This window comes from Erigeron canadensis, chromosome 3 (assembly GCF_010389155.1).
Source record: "Erigeron canadensis isolate Cc75 chromosome 3, C_canadensis_v1, whole genome shotgun sequence".
Taxonomy (NCBI): Eukaryota; Viridiplantae; Streptophyta; class Magnoliopsida; order Asterales; family Asteraceae; genus Erigeron; species Erigeron canadensis.
The window spans coordinates 30,902,714-30,923,461 of record NC_057763.1 but is presented as its reverse complement, the minus strand read 5'-3'; the positions used below and the strand labels follow the sequence as shown (position 1 = coordinate 30,923,461).

The 20,748-nt window shown below is 31.1% G+C and overlaps 3 protein-coding genes across 5 annotated transcripts; all 3 read left to right on the top strand.

The window, feature by feature from the left end:
* Positions 1 to 5,782: 5,782 nt before the first annotated feature.
* LOC122590488 (ribonuclease 3-like protein 3) lies at positions 5,783 to 9,837 on the top strand. 3 transcript variants are annotated; one of them, XM_043762690.1, is made up of 4 exons: positions 5,783 to 6,109; positions 7,716 to 8,077; positions 8,732 to 8,878; positions 9,469 to 9,837. In XM_043762690.1, the coding sequence occupies exons 1-4, from the start codon at positions 6,004 to 6,006 to the stop codon at positions 9,751 to 9,753; spliced, it is 900 nt and encodes a 299-aa protein (XP_043618625.1). In that variant the 5' UTR covers positions 5,783 to 6,003; the 3' UTR covers positions 9,754 to 9,837. The 3 variants fall into 3 exon arrangements, with proteins under 3 accessions (XP_043618625.1, XP_043618627.1, XP_043618626.1); XM_043762692.1 differs by having other exon boundaries at positions 5,786 to 6,109; positions 7,359 to 8,077; XM_043762691.1 differs by having other exon boundaries at positions 5,786 to 6,109; positions 7,296 to 8,077.
* Positions 9,838 to 13,154: 3,317 nt separating this feature from the next.
* On the top strand, positions 13,155 to 14,362 carry LOC122590628 (ribonuclease 3-like protein 3). Its single transcript, XM_043762810.1, has 3 exons — positions 13,155 to 13,508; positions 13,592 to 13,738; positions 14,040 to 14,362. Exons 1-3 carry the CDS (start codon positions 13,155 to 13,157, stop codon positions 14,331 to 14,333), a joined length of 795 nt encoding a protein of 264 aa, XP_043618745.1. The 3' UTR covers positions 14,334 to 14,362.
* A 1,193-nt stretch (positions 14,363 to 15,555) lies between these two features.
* On the top strand, positions 15,556 to 18,714 carry LOC122592443. The gene is made up of 3 exons (XM_043764670.1): positions 15,556 to 15,909; positions 16,454 to 17,764; positions 18,249 to 18,714. Exons 1-3 carry the CDS (start codon positions 15,727 to 15,729, stop codon positions 18,474 to 18,476), a joined length of 1,722 nt encoding a protein of 573 aa, XP_043620605.1. The 5' UTR covers positions 15,556 to 15,726; the 3' UTR covers positions 18,477 to 18,714.
* The last annotated feature ends 2,034 nt before the right edge of the window (positions 18,715 to 20,748 follow it).

The following is a 20,748-nucleotide window of genomic DNA, read 5'->3' as shown; positions in this document are numbered from 1 at the left end:
ATCGTATTCATATTATCCTTTTAAGTTCGACAATGATGTCAGATCAAGCGATTGAGTCAGCTGGAGTTTTGCAAGTAAGGTAAAGGGATTGATTTCCGTTGATCGAGCACATATTAAGGTTTTTCTTTTTGATACCTACAATAGGTGTAACGGAATCTGGTTAAGACAATCGATAGTTTATAGTTGAATCGATAGTTTATAGTTGAGTAGGATTTCACCTAATTTAGATGACGGAACATATTTTATTCGAAAGTTATCGCTGAAAAGAAATATATTGTCTTTAAGTTTCACTGTAGGTTTAATTTGACAATTTAGTTTAGGGTGATCTAAAAAGAAAAAAAATGAAATAATTAAGTCAAAGGACAGAAAAAAGTAGACGAAACATCATCAACAAACAAAATAGGACGATTTCTTATCATGACTTATGAGAAGAGGGATCAAACAAGAGCGAGCTCTGAAAATTTCGACATTTCACGTTTTAAACTCCATCATCGATTCATGAGTCGTGAAATACCAAAGAGCCCTCTTAATTGAAGTCTTAAAATGTAGTTTGGACGAGATTCTACGTTTTTAAAACCCATGATACTTGGTTTTTATCTTCAAGAATATAAAAATAGAAAAGTCTAAGTTCAAACAACCACATAAAGCATTTATGAAATTCAAACTTTTTTTCTATTTTTTAAACCTATAAACTTAAGATAATAATCTGTACATCATTAAAGTCCTTGTTTAGAACTTACGGATTGGATCTTGATGAAACTAATTGAAAATATTAAATTAATCTACCAATCTATATATAACAAGGTCCTAAATTCATTGATAAATAAATAAGAATCGTCAGATGAATTTCATCTTTAATTTAAAACCATTAAATCAAATTTAATTATTTCATCTTTATTAAATGACAACATTAATACTTATATATTATATATATATTATATGGTTAGACAACCCCTAAATCATATACCGTAAATAATTGTTATGGAGTACTAATCATGATCGTAAATAGATTGATAGATAGATGTACACGTAAAACTCCTTTTATGAATCATGTATCCCATCATAAATACATAAATGTATGTGTATCTTTTTATTTTTTCCCCATGCAATCTATTATAAGTTATATTTCTTTAAATACTACATAAAAGTTATATTTCTTTAAATACTACATAATATTATATTAATCAAATACTATTAAATAAGTTATTAATTTTTTCCATACTATGTATGATGCTTGATTCATAAAATTTTCTTTTATTAATTTATTAATAATAAAAATAATTTATGACTTATCAAAATACCGGAAAAAAAAAATTAATTTATTGTTGAAAATAACTTATAGCCCGGTATTCAGTTATTTACATTGTTCATTACCGCCGGTATTATCTGGTACTGTCGAATTGTAAAACCGATTTTTTCATGTTTTTATTTTTCCATTTTTAACATTTTTCTTAATACAATTAGTTTTATTTTTTGTTGTTTGTAAACTTTAAAACTTAATGTTTATTATGTAATACTTATTTGATATTATTTTTGAATGGACTATAATGTATTTTAACTAATTTCGTTGAATTGTAACAAATTTCGTAGCATTTTTATAAAAAATAAATAAATTAAAGTTTGCAAAACCTAGAATTACTCTTTGTAAATTCACCCAGCTAGAGAAATAAGAATCTTAGATGAACTTTAGCTTTTTATTCACAACATTTTAGATTAAAATAATAATGTTATTTATAATTTTATTATTGACAAGTTACAACATTAGTCTCTATAATTGATATGAGTTCACTATTTAATTTAAAAAATATATGTATGTAACCATGAATGGATAGTAAAAATCGATTTTCTTCCTTACATAATATACTGCAATATTAATAATTAAATAAATGTATCTATAAATAAACTAATACATAATTCATTCAAACATAATTTTTTTAATTATTAATAATTAAATAATTAATAAATACTTATTTTGGGATAAAGCTATTAAAAAGGTTTATGAAATCATCAAAATGATCTAAGGGCTACAATATTTTTTTTACTTATTATTATGTCATATATAAAAAGTTAACATATGAAATACTTTTAAAAGTAGCTATTTTTTAAATGTATGTTCATGTACTGTTACTATTATTTTCAATTAACCAATAAGAAATTAGCGTAGTAGTAAGACAAACACTTGATTACCTTAAGGTCTCAGGTTCGATCCCCACTGTAAACAAAAAATATATTTTTTAAGTTACCTCTTACCAATGAAGCCTAGACCCATATGTGTTGTTTAAATACGTGGGTTTGATCCTTCGGGGTGCCTAGATCATGTGGATATTAGGATAGAAGTATTTTACCGGCATCATATAGCTCATACGGGGTGGGTCGATGGGTATTCAATTGTAGTACCGGGGTTAGGGTTCCTACAATTACCCTTTTTTTCTATTATTTTCAATTAGTTTTAATTTATCTGTATACATTTAATGGTCAAATGGTTAAAAAAAAAAATACTTACTAATAAAAATAATTTATTTATATTGAAATTCACATAGATTATGCACTGCAATTTATACTTAAAAAGTAGAAAGAGAGAACAAATATATTAAAAAAAAAAAAATTAAAGAAAGACAAATGAACCTGTGACATTAGTAAGAAATCAAAAAGAATAAAGATTATGGCTAGGGATCATAAAGAAATGGATTTGATGCTTTTAAATTATAATTTAAAAATAATAAAGAATGAAAAGAATTATTGAATGAGCTTTCAAGACTTTGAAATTTAAATTTGAAAATAAATTACTTTGCACGTTGATATAGTATATTTAAAAAAGAATCGTAACATGTTTCATTTATGCAAATGTCCATGATCACTATCCCAAGCTAAATCTTTATAATAAATAAAAGACAATTGTCTTTCTAAAGTATTTCTAGAAATAATATGATGTGGCAAGCCTACATTTTTTTTTTAAAAATCTTTATTATAATTATGATGTCATAAATAATTTACAATATTTTTAATTAAAAATAGCTCACTAAATGCTTATTTAAAGTTTATAATTTTTTATTACAAACAAAGAAAATTTTTTTATATAGTATAATATCCTTTTTGTTAATGCAATAGGTATTTTAATTTATAAATTATTGTATTATTCAATTTACTATCTCCATATCGATTTATAATATATTTATAACAAAAATTAAATGCAGACTTTTTAGTTTTATAATTTTTATTAAAAGGCCCGGGTTGAACCCGGGTAAATCCGCTAGTTGTGTATATAAATTGATAGGAAATTAAAATTTTGAAAATCGAAAGTTTTGATTGATTAAATGAGGTTAGGTTTGTCTTAAATAAACACTATATTTATGTTTGTGTCATATACACAGGTTGTTTATGACATTTTTAAAATAAAATGAATTGTTAGTTATGTTAAATTTTAAATGCAATTATACTAATAAAATCAAATTAGAATAATATAATCTACAATATATATATAACAAAGTCCTAAAATTATCCTTAAAAGTAAAGAATCGTTGGATCATATCGAGCATTAATTTATAACCACTACATCACATTTTTTAATTTTTTAATTTATTAAACACAACTTCTCACAACTTATTAGTCAAAGTAAATCCCTTTTAAATTAAATATTAATGATAGAAAGTATAAATTAATGGCGAAAAAAAAAAATGTAAATTAATGATGAAAAACAAAAAAATAAATTAATTAATGAGACTTTTTTCTATAAATATTCATATAGATAATAATTAAAGTTCTTTGATTGTATTTATTTTTTTAAAATATCATAATTTAGTCACATGTTTAATAAGTTAGTTTAAAAAATATCGAGAATTGTGATTAATTAATTGATGTTACATCAGTTGTCTTTTAATATGTTAGATTTGTGTTCGTGTCAAATACATGAGTTGCTTGTGACTTTTTTTAAAATAAGATGAGTTATTAAATATGTAAATTTAAATGTTAAAATAGTAGATAATATATATATATAATATATATAAAACTTGAAAACATTTAACACATATATTGTATGTTATCTTTTGTAATACTTTTTTATAGATAATATTTGTTTGTGTATTTTTTTTAATCTGATATTTGTTCTTTATCATCAAAATATGGTACTCTTGAATTTAACTAGAGATATCGCAACGTATAATGTTTTATTAAAACTGGACGTTGTAACTACAACCAACTTTTAATAACAAAAAAAATAGCTCATAATAATTACATGAGCATTGTACCCTTTATTTTTTTCTCAAAACAATGTATCAATTTGTAATAAAAAAAATAATTTAAAACTCAACATCTAAAAAAGAAATGATATCTATTGAAAACCAATATTTAAGATTCATGATCAAATTAAAAGATAGAGTTTGAAATATAAATGAACCAAAATCGATATTAATTAATGAATTATTAGTTGACAAATTTAAAACAATACAATTTGAACTTAAAAATTATAAAATTATGAATCGTCACTAAGTTTTGCTATTCATATTAAATTTTTTTTGAACGGCAAAATAAATTTTATTATAACATAGACCAAACTAGTAATTTGCTAGCGGCCAATATACAAATTACAATATAGAGCTCCACAAACTAGAAGAAATCCAGATCTTTAACTGCTAAGTTTGCAAAAGAGTTAGAAAAAACTCATGCCAATTACAGCCGAGACACGAGAAAAAACCCTATCAATGAAGGCCTAGCCACCGGTTTTCACTTCGTGATGTTTTTGGTGCTCCCCCAAACAAGACACGGGATGGGGAAGTAGAACGCAAAAAAAATAAAAATAAATAAATAAAATAAAATAACTACTATTCATATTAAATATTGGGTCTAAAACAAAAATTATTTAATAAAATCAAGGATTTTTAATGATTAATGGGTCGTTAAAGTAAGTTTTTTTAACATATATACACATAGGCACGAAACATTATAAAAGTTAATATTTTGTAATAAAAATCATATGAATTATATGAATCTTATTACATGTTAAATGATTACATATTCAAATAATATTCAAATGATTGTAAACATTGTTATATCATTATGTATTTAACTTACTTATAAAAGTTTTAATATCGTATATACATACAATAGGTTAAAATGATTGTATTAAATATTTTAATATTTAAATATTTTATGATTAAATTAAAAGATTGAGTTTGAAATACCAATAAATGAAAATCGATATTAATTAATGAATTATAAGCTACCAATAATTAAACGATAGAATTATTAACTTAAAAATGATAGAATTATGTAAACATTATCACTAACTTTTGCTATTCATATTAAAAATTAAAAATTGTACTTATACATATCTTTTTAATACTATTAAATATGTTATTACAAAAATATAACATGTTTATCTCACGTATTACACGAGACAATAATTTAGTTAAGTCACTAAAAGAGGTTTGCTTTTTAATTTAATAATAAACAAAAAACAATTGTATCGACTTATTTTATATAAATATTATTTATTTATTTAGTCATTTATCAATTTGGTAACTCAATACGAGTAGTTTTTTAAAAAAACAAATAGGATGTAAATATGATTCATATATGATTATAAAACACTCTAAAACATGTCGCATGCGTCGCCCATGAACTTATGTTAGAAATCTTATGGTGGATTGGGTCGAGTCTAATTGTGTAGAATATCAAGTGATTTGTTATATTTTTGTTTAGGGGTTTCATGATTTTGAGATTTAGATTGTGTATTTGAGATTAATTCAGATTGTGTATTTGAAATTATATTTGAGACGTAAGGTGTGTTTGCATCATAGCTCCCACGCCCGTTCGTTTGTAAAAAGAAAAGAAAAAAACCAGGGTTACTTCGTACGTTGTAGAAAACTAGAAAATAAGCTAAAGCCAGACGGCACATCCCGGCGATTCATTACACAACAGAGAGAGTATCCATCAAAAAACAAGATCAAAGTTGTGTTGGTGTAATGGCGGCGCTCATAAAAAACAGATATTGAATGTAAGTACCAAATGAAATCTTGTATGGAATTGAATTCGATGGGATCGTCATGTTCGTGGTGGCAGTCACTTTTCTCTTCATCCAATGTTCACTGTTTCAAACGCCTCCAACAATACGGTTAGCCATCCAGCCCCCCCACCTTTCATTATTTCTATCTTTTTACTTTATAATAATATACATATATATATATAGACATATAGCCTTTGCATATAACCCTTAAATCTGTATAACTATTTTACATTTTGAACAACCACTATCAGGCACCCTTATCCTTAGGTAAATTATTTGGGTGTCTTGTGAAATGGTCGGACCCGGTAAGACTGCGTGCATCTGAGTCAAAAGTATCATTATTCTTGCTAACTTGGACCGAACAGAGAAAGTCTCTTCTGTTTATTTTACATTTTGGGAAATACCTTGAACACAAAAAAAGATGAAAACTTTATTTACCAAAACATAGTAGTAATTTAAATTTGGATATAACAGACTAAAACATAGTAGTAATTTACATTTGGATATAAGAGGCAAGGGTGCAGTCGGCAAATAGCATCGGCAATAATTGGCAATTTGGCTCCATTGCACCCCCCCTCCATTGGCAAGTAACATTGGCTCTTTCTGGCCGATTGTAGTGAACGTTGGGAGCTTTATTTGTCACCTTATTTTTCTTTTTAAATTCTGAACACTAACATTGGCTCCCTTTGGCAAGAATTGGCACTACACCCTACAAATTGGCAAGATTTGGCAAGTTTTTGGCTCGAGACATGGCGGACTCCTAGTGGCTAATAAACAAGTCAAAACTTGCCAATTTGCCAAATATTAGCACTGCACCGCTGCCTCTAAGAGAGTGATATTTTGAAATGAGAAAGTTGTTATGGAAAGGTAACTAAGGATTTCAGATACCCACGTGTCTTGGTGATAGTGGTATGCGTGGCGATCATTCAACTAATAGGTTGTGGGTTCAATTAATAGTCCCATGGCTTTCGTGGATTCATGTATGATCACTTCTCTAAAAATTGGATATCAGATCTGACAATGTCGGAAACAAAAAGTACTCTCTTTTATCATTGCGATTGAAAGTTCAGTATTTTTGACTCGTCTAGGAGTAAAGGTTAAATTTTGACAAATTCAGGAGTGAAACTTTGGAACTTAAACACATATAGGGTACCGAAAGCGTTTTGGCAATTTCACTTCTGCGTTTGGGCAGAAGTTAGAATGGGTGGGGCGGTTTGGCAGAACCAGGAAAGTGTCATAAGGGTGTAAAACTCTTGGTTTTTATTGCGTTAACCTTTTTATTGTTGTCATATAGGGGAAAAATATTAAAGTTTCAGTATTTTACATAAGACTACATTACACATCGAAAACTTCACAGATGGAAGACGCATACACTGCCCTAAGCGGTCGCTGGTCCTGGTTGGTAGATGCGCTGGATTTACCTTTCACTTGATAGGCTTGTAGGGGTTGCTGGAATTTTAGATTTTGAAGTTTGATAACTTTTGTAGTGCTTTGTTGTGGCAATTTCCCTTATGTAATATGTGGGTTTAGTCAAGATGGAAGAGTGATCACACTATAAGCATTAATGACATCAAGGAGAGTAAGTAACAAATTAGGTATATATGGTGTGAAACTAGTTGTATTTCGTTTAACAAGGAATACTCTTTCAAGACTATTCGTAGTGATTTCAAATACTATGTAACTTAATCAGTTTCATCTGGCAAGTTTTTAACAGCAATTCAAGCCAAAGTTAAGGTAATGAGATCATCATCACAAGAGAATAAAGCATTAGCAAGTCTTAAAGAGATGGAGAAGGTTATAGGGTATAAGTTCAAGAAAAAGGATTTGTTGCAACAAGCGTTTACACATCCAAGTTATCAAGGAGCTGAATCATATGAAAGACTCGAGTATGTTGGTGATTCCATTCTAAATTTTCTAATCAGTAAACAACAGTTCTTTATGTACCCGAATCTCCCACCAGGGTCATTGACTGCACTTCGAGCTGCCAACGTTGACACTGAGAAGCTAGCGCGTGTAGCAGTTAAATATAACTTTCATAAGTACCTACGCCACGAGAATCCAATGCTTAGCAAGCAGGTATGTTACTCCAAGTCATGTATTTCTCCACATGCCTAATTATTCAAAAGGTAGCTGATTTCGGTGTGATTTTGTTGTTGATAACCGACTTATTTTGTCACAAGAAACTATTTGACTTTGGATCTTTGAATGTGTGGTAATTACCCAAGAGGATAGGCTTATAGTATCAAAAGTTACCGATCGTCAGTTGCCACATCATGAGTTGTGACTGGTAGATTATTTCATCTAGATTCTTGCTATTTGGTTACCTAAAGTATAAAATGGACAAAAGTCTGTTAGTTCTTTAAGCAAGTAGCCCATTTCTATACCTTTTAGTCTTTTACTACCTTTTTATTTGAACATGTGCTCCTAATGTCGTTTCATTTTATAACTGCCCTGTTTTTTATACACAATTTATTCCTAGTTGGACTATGCTGGATAGATTATGGTTCAAAAGTTTTGATATACAAACAAAATCATGTAGTAGTAGCTTTGATGTAATAAATGTGTATTGTCAAAAAAGTAGCAAGCTAGCACAGCATTTGTTATACCTTAGGAGATATGGCTAGCCTGTTTAATCCCAGCTAGCATGAAATGTTTTTGTCATTCGTTATGTGATTGATATGGGCTTAAGTCAATGTAGTAAGTTCTATGTGTATTACTTATTTTGTACAGATTCGAGTGTTTACGAGTGCTCTTGAAAAGTATCCCTTTCATTCATTTGGGTTAATTGATGCTCCAAAGACTTTAGCCGATATTGTTGAATCCACAATAGGAGCTATCTACGTTGACAGCAATTCTTCAATTGATACCACATGGGAGGTATAATTCCTTTTAGATATATATCCTTCTAATAAGTTCGTTCCTTTTAATAATGTGTGGGTAGTTAATTCATAGTTCTTTATTTATTTTACATTTGACGACGATATATTTTTTTCTTTGGTTGCAAATGCTGAAAATGAATTGCTATTCTAGTATTCCATGGCTGTGTCTCTGTATATATGTTCCAAGTTGAGGTGGCAACGGTGATATGGGTGACATTTGACTTGTCAAAATGGGCATCTGACATACCTGGTTGAGAAAACTGTCAGTCCAATATTTAGGCCGCTTTTGGAAGGCTTTTTGTATCAAAGCAATATTTCTGGCTAGTTTTGACCTGACCCTTTTCATTTAAAGCCATTTTCTTTTATCATCTCTTAGATATAAAACACAACCTGAATCAACCGATTTTTAAGTAAATGAAACGGAATTGCCACCTCTAAATGTAAATACTTGCATATGTACAGTTTGCTTAGAAGTTAATGGCGTTTTAGTATCAAAGAAATTGTCGTCTTTAGACTACCATTTTCACATCTCTATATCAAACACTCTTTCAATCTTATTGAAACATTTTGTTTTTTTGTATTATTTAGGTAGCTAAAGTTCTACTCGAGCCCATGATCACTCCTGAAATGCTCCAACACAATCCAGTAAGGAAGCTCAATGAACTCTGTCACAAAAAGAAACTGAAGATACGATTCAGAGACAAATGGTCAAAACAAGGAGTGTATGAAGTTTTTATTGATAATCAACTTAAAGGAAGAGGCGAGTACAAAGCCAAGAAGGAAATTGCGTTGAATAGAGCAGCTGAGGATGCATGTAACAACATTTTGAACAGCGTGAATGCTAAAAGCAATGTAACTGAAAGTGAAGAATAGGTAACTCGTATATTCATATTGACATCTCCTTTTAGAACGTTAACAAATTTAAAATTCATATTTCAATTACTTCCAACTTAGTTAGATCTCGATATTCCTCATTTGTACATAGGTATCAATATACTTATTCCCGGGTATCATGAACATAGACTCTAATTGTCCCTGTTAAATCCGCAAATAAACTAAATTTCCACGAAATTTACTCGGTGGATCTTTGGTTAAGACAAGAACAATGAGCATTTCTTAGAAGATGATGCTTATAATATAAAAGTTAGATCATTTTTAAGCTATTGAACAGAAGTCTTTATCAACCTAAAAAGTTAAATAATAGTATTGAACATAAATATTTTGAGTCCGCGTTTATTTTGCATCACTGATATGATGCGTGAAACATAATTAAACTACATATATCTGACTTATGAAGGGGCAAGGAATGTGCATTCTATTGGTATTTATTGATTGGTCTTTAAGGCACGTTTCAATCGTTTTTGGAACCTAAAGTAAACTTGTGAAATGGAGCCTTAACGTTTATTATTTTTACATAATAATTCTCAAATGTTAAAGAGTTGGACCCGAAAAGCTTACAATCCGCATCCGCACCCGCATTATAAGTAAAAACGAGCCCATAAATCATACTCATAATTTTCTTTTGTTTAAAAGGGTTTTATTATTATTATTATTATTATTATTATTATTATTATTATTATTATTATTATTATTATTATTGAAATAATGAAATTTGTATATAAAAGCTCTTAAAAATCAAGGGCCTAAAGCCCTAACTTTGGCAGCATTGCCCGTGAAAGACCCTTGGTTTTACAGTTAGCTCTTAAAAATCAAGGCCTAAAGCCCTAACTTTGGCAGCATTGTCCGTGAGAGACCCTTGGTTTTACAGTTATTTTTTAGACATGACATCTTTGCCTAAGAAAGGAAAGAAGCCATGTGCCCATGTCCCATTTTTTTTTTTTTGACATAAGGGGTTATTATATGAGGTTCTTGTCAACCAAGAAGGCAAGAAGTCGTTAGTATGTTTCATTCTTTTGTTGTTTTGTGCCCATTGGTAATGTGTGAAGACAAATATATCAAGTTGTTCTAAAAAATACGTTGATATAAAAATAAAATTGCAATGATACTCTTGCCTTCAAAGAAAGTCTCAATTGACTTTATGAATTTATTATTTAACAGCATGGAAAGCATGATTTATGATTTGTTTAAACTGTTTTTATTTAATATACCACTGGCTATGACTAAAAAAACAAAATATCTATTGATTTGTACAAAGAAGAAATAGAGACAATTGATTACGACTTGTGTTCAAGAACAATGAGCATTTCTTAGAAAAAAATCATAAGTGGGTGGCCACCCTCTGGAGCCATGTACATATTGGTATCCAGCGCGTTTACCGCATATATGCATGTCCCGTTAAAACCCCCTGAAAACTTGCTTTGAGACGAGATTCGAACCCGGGCCGTATAGCCCCCAAGCCCCCATTTTTAGAGGTACGGTACCACTGGGGTAGATGATGCTTATAATATAAAAGTTAGATCATTTTTAAGCTATTGCCGTTTTATATATGTTGTCATAAATTAACTTAATAGAATGCTTCTCTAGGGCATAAATTCTCATCATTTCATTTACATTGATTTATCTTGTCTAACTTATAATACGAATATATTTGTAACGGAAAAAATTAAAAACATCATTACATGAACTATCGACCTTCATGAATTTAATGATAGAATATATTAAGCATAAATTCAAAAATGTTTTTACATCGTCATTTTAACATATATTAATTCTTTTAATTACCTTTTTATTCATTTAATCGTATATATGAAATACAAATTAAAACTAGGTTGAAGCCACATGGAAAAATCAAAGGGGTGATGTATGAAAGATAATGAGTGAATTACACATGTCAAAATGTTGTGGTATTAAGAGGATTATTAGACTAAAATTTTTAGAGGATCAATCATTTTCCTAAAAATAAATTACTCCTTGTATTAATTATTGATATGTTTTTTTTTGAACATTAACTATTGATATGTTAAATATATGATATAACTAAATTTTAGCTAGCATATTTTGTATTTAATATGTAAAAGACAAAGTTGTCCATTCAGTATTTTCAAACTTCTATACTAACTTATAAAAATTCTAATCTTTTCCTCATTTTAAAAATATAGTTAAAAGAAAAAGTCAAAAAACCATTAGAAACAAGCAAATTGCACTTAATGAACTCTTTTTTTAAAACAAACTTATAAGTAATTTTTCAATGTGCCTTAATGAACTAATTTACATAATAAAAAATAGGCTGAAATTGTCCGTTTTCTGACATTCTATGAACAAATTTTCTCGCATGGTGTAGGATCCCATTCACGAAACTTTCAAGCCTTCGTGATCTATTCACCCGTCACAAGAGCTCCCTCATTCATCCTAGCAAAAGTTAACCCTCATTCATCCCAGCAAAAGTTGACCTATAAATCTTGTCATATTGACTTATTACTGGATCATATGGAAAACGAGGAATGAATGTGTTTTCTCCAACAAAGTTCCGTCCACTCGCTTTGTTATTAGGGAGTTAAAGAGAACCAGCTTCTTATGGCTAACAAACCGTTCCCCTAAACTCAGTATAGAATGACATAGTGGTGCAAATTTGATGTATAATGTACCTTTGTTATGCTTTCATTGTTTTGTTTATTTCCCATGTTTGTAATCCTAGCCTCTCGCTAGCTTATTAATAAAATTTCTTGATTTGAATGTTAAAAAAAAAAACTTACCAACTTACAACCTAAACCTTTATTTTCAAAAATATCTATACTACCATCCTACAAAGTTTACATCAATTACATATACGTCAACATACACCATACATTTGCCGCTGCTATCACCACTTATAGTCGCCGCCACCACCATGCAAACCGCCACCACCTAACACATTGCGCGCACTCTATAAATTTTGTAACATGTCCCATCTTTGTAAACCCAAATTAAAAATGACACCTTTAATAAGTTTATATCTTTTGAAGAATTTAAAAGCTGAACAAAGAAAGATTATCTATTACAAGTAGTATATTATTTTAATGGATAATGATAAATCAACCTAATTGGCATGCCTAAAGTTGTGCCTAATTGTAAGATGATGACATGTGGAAAAATCAGGGGGCAAGATTAAGAAAGAGAATTAGTGCATTCCACATGTCAAATTCCTAAGGTTTTAGGCAAATCTTTAGGCACACTAATTAAGTTGATTAATCATTTTCTTATTTTAATGTTTAAAAGGCAGCAAAACTGACCTATTAAAACATAAAAAGGTTGAAGTTGGCGGCATTATCCAAGAAAACTACTTTCTTGTGTTGCTTATATAACACCAACTTAACTTATAAAAAAAACATACATAAATGTCCGAGTTAGTCAACGAGCCAGGCTCACCATTATTTTTGGCAAGTCTTATGGATGTAGAGACGATCATAGGATACAACTTCAAAAACAAAGACTTACTGAGAGAAGCTTTAACCCATCATTCCTACAAAGACGATGTTTGTCAATCTTACGAGCGACTTGAGTACCTTGGCGACTCGGTTTTAAACTTTATGATCACCAAAGAACATTATTTCTTGTACCCGAAAATGAAGTCCGGTGACTTGACTCTATTACGTGCAGCTAATGTTGATACCGAAGCTTTGGCCCGTGTTGCATTTAAACATGGTTTACATAAATTTCTTAGACACCATGATCCTTTACTAGACAGAAGGGTAATTTTGGTTTATGTTTTAACTTTTTTGTTTATTTATCATAGGTTTTCTCGAATTTAGTTGATTAGTAGTTTATTGTGTAGGTACAAGAATTATCGGAAGGAGTAGAAGAGTATCCGCTGCATTCTCATGGTTTGATCCATTCACCAAAAATACTTGCAGATATCGTCGAGTCTATAATTGGTGCAGTTTATGTCGATACCAGCTTATCCATGGACGAGACATGGAAGGTAACTAATCTATCATCCGGTTTTGCTCAAAAATACGTCTTAGCACTGGTTGAACTGGCCGGGTTTTATTTAGTTTTTTGCTTAGTATATACCTTTGCAAAAAAAAAAAAATAATAATAATAAATTTTGTAGTCTAGGGACTATGACTTCTTTAATGACTATAATTTGTTTTGTGCCTAAGTAGCATTTTTTGTTAACAGCTTATTTGATGAATTTTCTAGAAAAAATCGTTAGAATGATAACGAGTCTAGACATAGCTAGTGACATATTCATGGTGACTTGATTTTGGGATTATATATAGGTGGCGAAGAAGTTGTTACAACCTTTGACAACGTTAGAAAACCTCAACTTGAACCCGGTGACAAAGTTGAACCAAGCGTGCCAGAAGATGGGAATAAAGCTCGAGTACAAAAATTTGTGGGTCGAGAAAGGGGATATTGAAATATATATAGGTAACGAGTTAATCGGGAAAGGAAACTACAAGCAAAAGAAAACAACTGCTAGAAACAAAGCAGCAGCAGATGCATATGAAAATCTTGCCAAACAGTGGGGCTTGAAAGATGACCATATGGATTTTGGTCAATTATTAACTTAGATTGTATAATCTATTTGTTTGTTAAATGAACTTAGATTTCATTTAGTAAACATTAACATGGACCCATCTGTTAATAAGGTACATATTTAACAAAAAGAATTTGTTGATTATGTATATCAGATTCTAATGACCCAAAGTTGGTATAAATGTCCTTTCAGTTCAACCCACAATCTTTCCTGATTTGTGGTTAGACATACTCAGAATTCACCAATGTAACTTCTTGTAGTTAATAATCAAAGTATGGTATCTAATAGAAGTTATTGTGGTGCATATCATTTGTCTTCCCCCTTAGAGTGTACTAAATTACTAGAAATGCTCTTTACCATCTGTTTATTATGCATTTACTTATTCATTTGTCTGGAGCTAATTTTATTTAGTCAAATGTAGCCTCGAAAATAAGATAGATAAAAACTAATCGTGAAATCCATTTAGCATCCGTAGCAGCACATTCTGCTATGTATTCAATACTTAATAGGCCACTCTGCAAACATCATAACCAAAGAAATATGAAGGTCATGTCATATGAACAGGTTGGGTAACATGTCAAAACATGTTTGGGTCATACAGGATCTTAGGTGTGTGTTGATTGATCCTTGATGTGTCATTATCAAACATAAGGTACTTAGAATATCCTTACTCTTTATAAGTAAAAAGCTTGGTTGATCCTTGTGTGCTGACTGTTGACGGATCGTAGGTCATGTTCTTTGCGCTTTGGTCTTTTTGTCCATTTTCTTTAACTAGAAGAAGAGGAGGGTTTTTCGGGATAGTGTGAGTGAACTTTTTCGACTTTTGGATCAACGAACAAAGATAGTATATGTTGTTGTATATAAAATGACAAATATACCCTCACATGGTATGCGCGTGAAGGTTTGTCAAGGCAAATGTAATGGACATTAGTAGCTTGGATTTTTGGTGATACAAAACAAACTTTAGGAGTAGCCACTGATATAACAAAAACACAAGGATTAAAAGTCAGTATAATAAACCACATGGACGATTTATGATATTTAATATTGTCTCAAAAAACAAATAAATTTTTTTTATATATTCAAAGGATGAAGTCATCCATGAGACGCGTTAAAATTGGGCTTTTCCAGGCCAGCCTCCTTAACTAGAAGGCCCTGGGTCTTTCTCGACCCATTTATTCCTTCTCAATCCATTGTCCATATATAACTTCTGTGTGTACGTCAGTAAAGAAAAAAATTACAAAAAATAAAAAAGCAGCAAAAAAAACCACCAAAGAAAAACACACAAAAATTGTTTTCTTGGAGAAAAGGGCAACACAACACAACACAAACCATCTAATCTAATAATAAATCTGTAAACAACAATCTGATCCATAATTATATAATCAATCAATATATAATTTTTAATATAGAGAAAGAAGGAGGAGATGGATTACGAGTTGAGAAGGGCTCGAGAGAAATTGGAGAAAGAGCAAAGAGATAGAAAAGAAGCAGCAAAGAAACGGATTGAAAAGGAGAAGAAAGCAAAACAAGAAGCTGCGAGTCGACGTGAAGCCATTGAAGCTGCTCAACGATCTCGCAGAATCCATGCCATTGAATCCCAGCTTAAGGTACCTACTCCCTCCCTCTTCCCTCCTATATAACTATTTTCTATATCTATTTTCATTTTTATCAATATCTGGTTTTATATATTTAGGAATTTATTTAGAATTGTATTTATTGTGCCTTTAGTTTATATTTGGAGTAGTTTCAATAAGATAGCCCCCCTTAAAACACATATTGTGCTGAATATAACATAGAATCCAATCCAGTAGGCAGTAGCCATATATATGTCGCCCCTTTTCGACCTTTTTTAGATCGTATGCACCAACTACAAACATAATAATCTCCACTGGGGGTTTTTCAAATTTTTGCTGCAAAAATGGGCAGCAGATAGTTATAATTCTGAGGAATTTTCGAATGACTTTATATGTTCTCATTAGGCCTCCGCCTATCTAGTATATTGGATTTACTAGATGATTCACCGAGTCTAAGAATAACGTGAGATTGTGAGTGTTTGTATTTGTATACATTGTGTTGTGTCTTCTCTTATCTATAGTTATATGTGAAACCAAATGTATTATGTATATATAAAAGGATATATTTACATTTCAGGCAGAGCAGCAGATGGAAGAAGATATATTTGCCGGGAGAGGAATTTCTTTCAACCGTGTGCTAGAAGCTGTACCTTTCGAGGGTGCTGGAGATAAGATCAAACTGCCAGCTTCCTGTTTTAACGATTTATCTAGTGAAGGTGCTTTTGAAAAAGGTCCTCTCCATTTTCAGCTGTCGGTAGTTCAGCAAAATGAGTCATCACAATCGCAATCAGTACCTGTTGAAAGTATACACCGAGGGTCAACCCATGCAGGGGTGTTGGAATTCACTGCAGAAGAAGGTACTGTTGGGATCCCTCCTCATATTTGGAATAACTTGTACTCGAAACAAGACCCGATGACTCCTTTAGTTGAAGTTAAGTATGTGTGGCTAGCAAAAGGAACATATGCAAAGCTTCAATCCGAAGAACTTGGGTTCTCGGATATACCCAACCATAAAGCTGTCCTTGAAACAACTCTTCGCCAACATGCAACCCTTTCTCAAGACGATGTTTTGACTGTCAAACATGGTGTGTTGACTTATCATCTGCGTGTGCTTGAACTAAAACCGTCATCAAGCGTATCTGTCCTTGAAACAGATATTGAAGTCGACATCATGGGTCCTGATTCACTTCCTGAGAAAAGCAGTCAGCATGTGCTGAAGCCACTAACTTTTGGGAAATCTGAATCTGGTGTTATCAATGAAGGAGAATACACCTACTACAAATTTTCAATAGATAATGACATTTGGAGTATAATTAAATCCGGGGATGCTGAAGTTGAAGTGAAGTTGGATTCAGAGGCAAAAGATGGGGATACCGATCTCTATCTTTCACAACACCCACTGTTATTTCCAAATACGCACCAACATGGTTGGTCTAGCCATGACGTGGGTTCCAAGTGTTTGGTTCTCAGCTCAAAAGACAACAGCTTAGGTGCAGGTATTTATAGTGTCGGTGTGTATGGCTTCAAAGGGACTACAAAATACAATCTCTTGTTAACCGTACAAGATACTTCTAACACAAAGGCCGGCCAACAACCTGCAGCGTCTTCTACAAACTTGTCAACAGCAGATACAGTAGAGTGCAGCAATTGCAAACATTTTATACCATTAAGAACAATAGCACTTCATGAGGCCTATTGCAGAAGACATAATGTTATCTGTCAACATGCTGATTGTGGTATTGTCCTTCGGACTGAAGAGGTCAAGAACCATGTGCATTGTCAGAAATGTGGACTAGCTTTTCACAGTGGAGAGATAGTAAAACATACGAAAGTGTTTCATGAGCCGCTACGTTGTGGGTGTGGGGTCATCCTTGAGAAGACAGAAATGGTAAGCTTCTATGTCATATAATCTCGTATTTTTTCTAGAGGTGGTTCTTGCGACCCATTTAATTGTAAATTTGAAAGCAAACCATAAGTTAAGGGTGAGTGGGTGACCAACTTCATAAAACTCGATTTACTGTGGGAAGCTGACTGTTTGCTTCTGTAACTTTGGCCATGTTTTACTTCCTCTTTTGTATGAAGTTGGTCTACTTAGAATACTACCTTAAACTGAAACTTTTGAACTGTGATGGTTTTTCCTGTATAAAATTTGGTTAATATTTTCTGCTATTTGCTATTTTTAATACCTAGGACCTCATAAATCATTTACTAAAAGTGAGATTACTGCTGAAATAATATGATCTTGTGATGGTCTTGTAATCAAATTCGAGTATTTGACTCACATATCGTAAATGTCTATAAAACCTGTAGTTTTTTGAACTAGTGTTTTTGGTCAACTGGGCTTTAAATGTACTAAATCCTTTTTGCTGCAGGTGCAACACCAGTCCTCAGAGTGTGCCTTACGTCTTGTGACATGTCGATTTTGTGGGGACATGGTCCAAGCTGGTTCTTTAGCCGTGGATACACGAGATCGGTTGAGAGGACTTTCAGAACATGAGAGTATTTGTGGATCAAGAACTGCCCCATGTGACTCCTGTGGTCGGTCTGTTATGCTGAAAGAAATGGAAATTCATCAGGTAGCTGTCCATCAGAAGAATTGATACCATTGTGGTTATATATATAATTCTTTTCAAATGTAACAAGGGGCTTTCAGTTATGTAAATGGATGTTTTTAGTATCTGTTCTTTGTTTGAGCTAATGGTTTATACACGAGCCGTATGGGTTATCTCTCAATTCCTTAAATTTAAGCCCAGCAGGAGCCCATAAAAGGAAATTGTCATGCGTCAGCGACATGTAATTGAATTATTCTTTAATGTTAATTGGGTGGTTTTTCGTTTATACTCATGACTTGCAATGCCATTTAGTTCATTCTTTGCTTCTTACTGAAATGTGGGTAGGATTGCTATATGTTATTGTTGCGTATGTGTGATTTTGGGTACATGAAGTTAGAGGTGCACCAAGCTCGGCTCAAATTGTTGATAGTCCTGTTTTCGGACTTGTTAGCAGTAGTTTGGATGAAAACTAGATATGACTTGTTCAACCTTCTAAGCAAAAAAGAGTTCAAAAGTAGCGGATCAGAAATCCTGACAGATGATTTTTTTGGATCTTACGATCCTTTTCCAAGGACACTAGGTTATCACTATATAGAATGGAAATGGATTTGAAAAGTTACCATTAGTGAAATGATAACATTAACTTTATTAGGTTGAAGTTATAAGGTTGAAAGTTATATGGGTTTCTTCAACCTTATATGGGTTTCATCAACTTTAATAATGTCAACTTCATTTGGGGATTTTACAATTGTATAATCTTTTGAGTTTGGAGAAGTTTTGTTACATCCAAGCAAACAAAGCATGTAAGTAACTCCACCTTATATAAGTAGTTAGGATCGAATCCTTTACATCTGTCTACAAAGACAAAGGTGTTAACCACCTCTTGTTTATTAAATCCACGCAAACTCAATATTGCTAGTGTTTGGGTGATCTATTATATCTTTTAAACTGTTGGCGTAGTACATGTTTGGCGAAAATACTTCTTGTTGATGAAAATTAATATGCAATAGCAAATGAAGTTAAGTTTGATGACACGATAATTGTTTTATGACATCGTAACTTATATGGTTAATTTATTCAGTGAATAAATAATTAAATATACATATTATTAATGTAACGTAATTGAATCAATAGGAATATTATAGTAGAAACATGTAGAACTTTTGGGAATTAATTCTTACAATAACAACTTGTCACAAAAATTAAAATACACTTGCATTTTCAGTATTCATCTATAAGTCTAACTTGTCTTTACTCTTTACGTGTAGATAATTGATGGATCATGCTTGTTTTAAGAATGTTATCAATTATCTTGCGAGTGACTATTATCATTTGACAATCATTTAGCTTGTAAGATTTGTGAATGAATGTGATTGGCACTATTTGGAGTGGTTATGTCATCTAATAGCATGCGATTTATAATGCTAAACATTACATTTACGCTTTAGTTACAATAAACATTTTTAGAAAATGATATCATATTGCACCATTATTAGTTCATTACCTTCACAAAATAACGTACACACCAATGTTATATGTTAACCGATAGGCAGTGAATTTATACTTTTTGGAAGGAATGCGATATATATATATATATATATATTTAAAAGAAAAGGTGTATGTAGTTAGGTGTCACAAATATTCACTTGCATGTTAGTGGATAAATTTTCTTTTTTATAATGTACAAAAAAATTTACGTCTGAACATGATTAAGGAGGTTATTGAAAGCAATATACCTACTCCCATAATTGTTTTATGATTACCGCTATTTAAATAATTAATAATTAGTAACAGATCGATTCATGTTGTCTGGACATTTTTAATTTTAATGGATAACATTTGTAAATAAATTATGTAACGTATGTCAAATGTCAATCATGCTATCTAAGAATATCAACTATATATAATTAGGGAAATAAAGTAATTAACATTTGGTTGCAGGTTTTTATTTTCATCAATCAAATGCCACTTTATCCTATACTATTTCAAAATAAAGTATTTAAATAGTTTATCGTTATGTATTTGTTATGTACTCAAGCTTACGTATATATAACCCTTCATATCTTAATATTTTAATTCATAAAAATATGTACCCATCAATTTATTCATTATACAATAAATATTTAAAAATTAAAATATAAAATATTTTGTACTTAAGATTAAATACATATTTTTTGAAATGCAATTAGGACCGATTACGTCACCACCTTTTGCGATCAGTGACAGCCGCACGAATTAAATAGGTAAGAAAGTCAAATAGTAACAAGTGTCCTACATCCGCCATCCAAATAAATAAAATATAGCCGTTACCCAGGATCCA

Bases quoted from the DNA above. Each gene is read 5' to 3' on its own strand.
- LOC122590488 (XM_043762690.1), top strand. From the start codon at position 6,004: ATGAAATCTTGTATGGAATTGAATTCGATGGGATCGTCATGTTCGTGG. The intron at 6,110-7,715 runs GTTAGCCATCCA...AGTTTTTAACAG, and splicing joins CAAACGCCTCCAACAATACG to CAATTCAAGCCAAAGTTAAG. The intron at 8,879-9,468 runs GTATAATTCCTT...TGTATTATTTAG, and splicing joins CAATTGATACCACATGGGAG to GTAGCTAAAGTTCTACTCGA.
- LOC122590628 (XM_043762810.1), top strand. From the start codon at position 13,155: ATGTCCGAGTTAGTCAACGAGCCAGGCTCACCATTATTTTTGGCAAGT. The intron at 13,509-13,591 runs GTAATTTTGGTT...TTTATTGTGTAG, and splicing joins ATCCTTTACTAGACAGAAGG to GTACAAGAATTATCGGAAGG. The intron at 13,739-14,039 runs GTAACTAATCTA...GATTATATATAG, and splicing joins CCATGGACGAGACATGGAAG to GTGGCGAAGAAGTTGTTACA.
- LOC122592443 (XM_043764670.1), top strand. From the start codon at position 15,727: ATGGATTACGAGTTGAGAAGGGCTCGAGAGAAATTGGAGAAAGAGCAA. The intron at 15,910-16,453 runs GTACCTACTCCC...TTTACATTTCAG, and splicing joins CCATTGAATCCCAGCTTAAG to GCAGAGCAGCAGATGGAAGA. The intron at 17,765-18,248 runs GTAAGCTTCTAT...TTTTTGCTGCAG, and splicing joins TCCTTGAGAAGACAGAAATG to GTGCAACACCAGTCCTCAGA.